The sequence below is a fragment of the Acanthisitta chloris genome, unplaced genomic scaffold (genome assembly GCF_000695815.1).
Source record: "Acanthisitta chloris isolate BGI_N310 unplaced genomic scaffold, ASM69581v1 scaffold24373, whole genome shotgun sequence".
Classification (NCBI taxonomy): domain Eukaryota; kingdom Metazoa; phylum Chordata; class Aves; order Passeriformes; family Acanthisittidae; genus Acanthisitta; species Acanthisitta chloris.
The window spans coordinates 4,614-10,628 of record NW_008666913.1 but is presented as its reverse complement, the minus strand read 5'-3'; the positions used below and the strand labels follow the sequence as shown (position 1 = coordinate 10,628).

At 59.8% G+C, this 6,015-nt stretch overlaps 1 protein-coding gene across 2 annotated transcripts in view; it reads right to left on the bottom strand.

Moving 5' to 3' along the window:
- Positions 1-5,583, bottom strand: part of LOC103799961 (diacylglycerol kinase beta-like) — a 15,146-nt gene extending 9,563 nt beyond the window's left edge. Inside the window, exons 1-9 of one of the 2 annotated variants that reach the window (XM_009072319.1) lie at positions 5,517-5,583; positions 4,448-4,524; positions 4,075-4,220; positions 3,334-3,367; positions 2,254-2,404; positions 1,960-2,009; positions 1,292-1,366; positions 1,072-1,191; positions 46-163 (exon numbers count right to left, since the gene is read on the bottom strand). In XM_009072319.1, coding sequence (XP_009070567.1) covers positions 46-163; positions 1,072-1,191; positions 1,292-1,366; positions 1,960-2,009; positions 2,254-2,404; positions 3,334-3,367; positions 4,075-4,220; positions 4,448-4,524; positions 5,517-5,583 — 838 coding nt within the window. Of the gene's footprint in view, positions 1-45; positions 164-1,071; positions 1,192-1,291; positions 1,367-1,959; positions 2,010-2,253; positions 2,405-3,102; positions 3,114-3,333; positions 3,368-4,074; positions 4,221-4,447; positions 4,525-5,516 lie in introns of both variants that reach the window. The other variant, XM_009072320.1, reaches the window with a different exon arrangement.
- Between the last annotated feature and the right edge of the window lie 432 nt (positions 5,584-6,015).

Sequence of the window (6,015 nt, the reverse complement as noted above, 5' to 3'; positions counted from 1 at the left end):
GGCGGGGGGGGGGGGGCAACATGCCAGCAGAGGTCCCGGACTCACAGGAGCAGCAGAGGCCCTGCTTGCGGACCCCCATCAGCATGGTGCGGCAGAAGTTGCAGTAGGCAGGTTTCTTGAAGTGCTTCAGCCTCCAGGCATGCTGCCCGTCGTCCTTCACATTCTGCAGGGCAGGAGAGCAGAGGGTGAGGGGTCACTCCCCTGATGCTGGAGGTCCTAGCTCCCTTAACCCACTGCTTTTATCACCTTTTCATCCCCTCAAAGCCCCAGTGTGTTTGCAGGAGTTTGCTCCCAGCAGGACCATGGGGTCTCCCTGCTCCCCTTCTCCCAGGTGTTCCCCGAGTACCCCTGCCAGCACATCCCCCAGGCATGTCGAGCTCCAGGCACCAAGCTCCAGCTCCCTCAGCACAGCCACAGGGATGATCTTGGTGGCTGACAGGAAGGTGACTACACATCTGGGGCCAGGCCACCACCACCACGGGGCGACCAAAGCACCAGCCTCTTACATGTGGGGCCAGCACAAGTGTTTTGCAGAACCCAGTTAAAATTCCCTGCTTTCTTGATTTGTCCTGCCAGAAAGTCTGCTCCCTCCTTGCCCCCTCCATGGGAAACAAACACCAGAATGGGGACTGTGAGCAAAAAACCAGATTTTTCCCTGCAAACTGTTACCCAGTGGCCAGGGATGCACCTGAAAGAAATGAAGGCCAAAAGGATGAAAAGACAATATAGACAAATAAGGGGGGTCGCAGCCACCCCACCTCTGCTCTGGGAAGCTCATCCCATAGGAGGAGCTGCTATTTTAGGTGCTCATCTTAATTTTTGATTAAATATTCAGCAAATCAGAGCGTGCTGCAATAGCAAGGAGTGAGCCCAGCCTGCTTGGGCACAGCAGCTGGCAGTGACTGCAGCTCAGAACTGAGCTTGGGAAGATTTGGGGGGCAAAGAGGGCAGGATGGGGGTGCCATCAGGGGTTGGAGGTCAGTGTGGGGCTGTGTGGCACCAGATGAGTGCATGGTCTGCTGCTGGGGTCGGCTGGACACAGCCAAAGCAGGTCCCTGTGGGGGCACTCACCGTCTCCATCCCCAGGAGGACCAGCAAGGGGATGGTGGTCATGCCCCCCCGGATCCACTCCTCCAGCGTCACGGTCCCATCGTGGTTGTAATCAATCTCCTCCATCATGGCCTTCAAGATCTGGAGGAGGGAAGAAATATGGTGACACGGCGACGCCACCCATGGCTCTGGCTGAGAGTCCCCACATCCTCCCCTGGTTGCCTCCAGCCCTGACACTCACAGGCTTCAGCTCAGTGGAGTCCCACTCCAGGTACTCGGCCACGTGCACCATCTGGTTGATGATACGATCCAGCTCCTGAGCACAGAGAGACAGTGGTGCCCTGTGCTTAGGGAGGGCTCCAGGCACGAGCAGTGTGTCCAGCCCCAAACCTCCAAGCTAGGGAGTATCAGGTCTATGTCCCCATACGGCCAAGCCCATCCTGGTCCCCACCCACATAGCAGGGCCAGCAACACCCCAACCCTTAGTGGGTGCTGGGAGCTCCCTTCTGCCCTGAAAACTTGCCAGAAAATCTGCCATGGGTTTTCCCTGGGAAAAACTGCTCTGATAATCCATATTTTATTTGCAACAGGTTTCAAGGGCAATATCCGAAGAACAAAGAGTAAACACCCCAGGAGAGGGAGCTGTGCGTAATTTTTCCTCCTCTGAAACACCATGTCCTGATGTAGAGCTACAGCTCCTGGTGGGTGGATTTTTTCTAGCTGCTGCTGAATGCTGCAGAGCTGGCGTGTGTCCCCCAGCTCTGCGGTCCAGCTGCTGCCTCCCTCCTCCCTTCCCACATCCCTGCCCAGCTCGGAGCGCCTCACCAGGGAAGTGGGCACCCCAACAGTGCCCTGCATGTCTCCAGCCCCCCAGGCAGCCCCTGCTCTCTCTCCCGAGGGAAGGCTCACCGAGCTGTCCAGGAGGCCGTTTCCATCGGTATCGTAGAGGCGAAACATAACTGCAGGGAGGAGAGAAGCTGTTGAGAGTTAGAGCCCAGCCAGGGGCACCCCAGGGCACCTCCAGGAGTGAAGCCTCTCTGCCACACGTGGGTGACACAGGCAGGAGCAGAGAGGGATGCTGAGTGGTTTTCCCAAGCGACAAGGAGTACCCAGCCCTGCACCCCTCCTCGGACAAACCCCCCAGGTGATACCCCCAGCCACTGGTCCCCACTCCACACAGCATGACTCCAGGGTCCTACTTACACTCCAGCTTGTCCTCTGCTCGTCCCCTTTCCAGCAGGGACAGGTAGCAGACAATGTCCTTCAGGTGGACCACCTGGGCCAGGGGGGTGGGGGGCAGTGGGGCAGCTTTCAGGGAGCTGGGGCTCTTCCGCAGGCTGAAGGGTAACCTCTTCTCCACATTCCTCGTGCCTGCAGCCAGGGAGAGAGGGATGAAGACCATGCACAAGGCTGGCATTTGGGATAGGAGCTGTCCCCAGCTGGGACACAGGGATTCTGGGGCAAGGACCCACGTGGAGTGGGGCTGGGGGCATGAAGAGGACACAGGACTGGGTGACACTGCAGAAGTGGAGCTGGGGGCACAAAGGGGATGTGGGGCTGGTGCCACCACAGAGGCAGAGCCAGGCACTGCCACTCAGACCATGGGGTGCAGACCCCCACACCACCACCACAGCAGGTGGAGGCAGGATGAATACTGGGAGTCTGTGGGACGTGCTCTGCTGGGCACAAGCACCCACCCAGAAGGAGAAGAGCTTGGCTGGGGCTCTCCCAGCACTGCCCTCCTCGGGGCTGGCAGGAGCTGGGCAGGGGCAGCCGTGACTCACTGCCCTGATCTCCCCTCACCACGAGCTGCTGCTCAGTAAGGCACTGACTGGTGGGGGCTCTGTGGGATGGGACCTGTGGCTTAGGTTTGCCAAGCAAAGGTGTCAAGATGCCAGGAACCTGCTGAGTTTGGAAGGTCACCACCACTGCACCAGGGACCCGACCAGCTGCGCTGCCAGGGCATGGAAACTGGGGAGGGCCTGTCACTGCTCATGTCCCACAGTGGAGCCCCAGCCAAGCTCACCTGGAGACTGAGGGCTGAGCACGGACCCTGAGGAGACCTTGGAAGAGCCAGAGGAGTTGTGAGCAGAAGTGGTGCCAGTGTTGGACTTCTGGGAGGATGACCTGGACCAGCTGGGGGAGGCATTGGGCATGGATGCTGGGGTGAGGGACGTTGGCTGTGGCTCGGCTGCATTGCTGTGGCAGCTCTTGGGCTCAGGAGTGTGTCGTCCCAGGGCACTCCGAAGCGTTTTCCCATTGATCCCTGCAAAGCAGACATGCCCAGAGGCAGTGTGACACCAGGATGCCTGTGCCTCTTCCTCCAGGAACCGGGTGCTCGCCCTGGGTCCTCTCTGCTGGCCCCAAATCAGGCTGGCATCCCAGCCCTAGGGTTCTCTGAGGGGCACTGCGGGTGGCCCCTCATCCTCCTGCCTGGCCCAGTGGCTCCCAGCAGTGCTCCCATCCCTGGGTGACAGCCGCCACGTGTTTGGGACCAGACAGGGAGGATGTGGCCACCAACCACAAGCCAGAACAGAATGCCTGGAAAGGTTCTCCTTTTGCAATTTATAGTCCTTTCAGCAGATGTCTCCACAAGCCAGGAATCCACCCAGAAAGGGCTGGGGAAGGCAGAGTTGGGTGCCTGGCAAACATACCCTGCTCCAGGTACAGGGGTGTGTGGGGTGGCTACCTGCACCAGTACCTGGGACAAGGGGCACAGGCCACCTTGGTCTGGATGCAGATGCTGACATGAAGGGACTTAGGCTCTGATCATGCAGAAGAAAGGACAGTGCCACAGTGCCCTGTGGGTGCCCACCCTAGGGAAAGCCCTTCCTGGAGCAGCACTGTGCCCCGGGAGCTTGTCTGTGGGATGGGCAGAGCTGGCTGTGTGCTGGCCCTGATGCCACCCACCCCAGGTGCCACCCCCAACCTTCACTCCCGTGAGCCGAAGGGAGTGACCCCACCGTGCCGCGGCGTGCCCAGCTGGGTGGCATGGCTGACTCACCGAGGGTGCTGTGCTGAGACACACTGGGGCTCTGGCGCTGGGTCTTGGGGGAGGCTTGGCATATCTTACGCTTGAAGGAGGTGAAGAGGTGTTGGCAGAGCTCCTCAGGTACATCGGCCTCCAGGTAGGTCTTCATGAAGAGGCAGAAGCCCTCGTAGTCAATGGGCTGGGGAGGGGACAGAGGAGGAGGATGAGGTGCCCCAGGCATGCCACGAGGGTGCAGAGCTGCTGCTCAGGCTCCATGCCCTGTACCCTCTTACTGGGCACGTGCCCAAAACCACCAGCTTCCCAAATCCCAGGGGTGGGATATAACCTAAAGGGACCCAAGGAAGCAGGGCTAGAAACGCCCAGTGCCAGCAGCACAGAGGGACACTGGCAGGGACAGGGCCATACCTGCTCAGGGTTGTACTTCGAGAGGACACCATCCCCATGGAACTCCTCCAGGACATCCTTGAGCTTCTTGGTGGAGTCTGGGGAGACAAAGGCACCACACTGAGCACAGCCCTGCCAAGCCTTTGTCATCCACCAGCAGAATGGTGCAGAGGGGTTTATCTACTGTATATACAATTTCTGGATCCTTCCGTGCCTGGAAGGGGCCACCCATACCCTGCTTTCCCTTCCAGTTTCAGAGGGCAGGGCAGATATGGAATGCTGGCTAGTTGGGAGCTTTACATATACAGACAGCTTCCTCATGCCTGTATGAAAATATAGATAGACTCAGAGCGAAGCAAGGAAAGCCCAGACCACTCCCCAGTCCTGGCTGCTCTGGGCGTGATACTGAGCACACCCCTGGATGTCCTTGGCCCACTGCAGGTCTTTGGGTGACTGCTGGCAACCCTTGGCAGCCACAGACATCCCAGAGGCTGCCCTGCTCTAAGCACCTCTCCAGGCTGCACTGCTTCTCCACCAACTACTAGAATGAGCACACCCACACTCCAGCTCTGGCAGGACCTCAAGCACCGAGTTTCAGACCCCTGGGCTTTGCCCAGCCTCCCTCTCCAGCTGCACCAAGCCCCAGGCCCCCCCAGCACTGCTGCCAAGCTCCTTCCCTCAGCAGGAGCTACAGGAGAGGGTTGCTCTGCAAAAGCACTAAGGAAAATTACTGCAGAGGGTTGGCAACCCAAGGCGAGCTGTGGAGCAGCTCTGTGTGTTTGGGAAAAGCCAGTCTGCTTTCCTGGTTGGCATTTCACTTCGCTAACAGACGTGGGAGCCGACCGCCTTCAGAGGGACCAAGCTCACGTGTCCAGCCCCCAGAGTCTTCGTGCTCAGCACCATCCTCCTGGGCATGAGGCACAGGGACCCCCACCCTGCGCTCAGCAGCCTCCCCAGCCTCCCATCCAAACCCAAGGACTCCTCTAGGTCTCCGGGAGGACACTGAGGATGTGTAGGACACCAGTCTGGCACAGATCAGGAGGGGTTTAATCCCCTCTCCCCACCCCAGGAGGGTGCTCAGGGTACTCACAGTCTGTGTACTGCTGGAGCTGGGCGAACTCGGTGGGGCTGAGTGAGATCCACGCGCCATCGCCCATCCTGGGGCAGCAGGGCCACCAGTGCCAGGCTCAGTGCCACTCGGTCACATCAGCACTCTGCGGGGTGCAGGGGGCTCTGGGTCTGCTGCCAGCATCCTGCTCAGCCCAGAGCTCCGGGGCAGCTGCTCAGCACCCTCCTCCCTGGAGGGATGGAAAGAGGAGGGGATCAGTGGTGTTCTTCCCGTGGCGTGGGCTGCCCTGCCACAGCTCCCCAGGGACAGCCACCTTCAGCAGAGGAGTCTGTGGGGCAGGGGGTGCATGAGCCTGGAAATGGGCTGCCAGGGTGATTTCCCAGCTGGAAAGGGCCCCCCACTGCAGATGTGTGGGACTCCTACTCCAGTGAGCAGGGAGAGGAGTGTGGGCTGCAGCGGGAGGTCAACAGGGAGAGGGGTGAGCACAAGGGAAAGCACAGCACCTTGCTGTGTGACCATT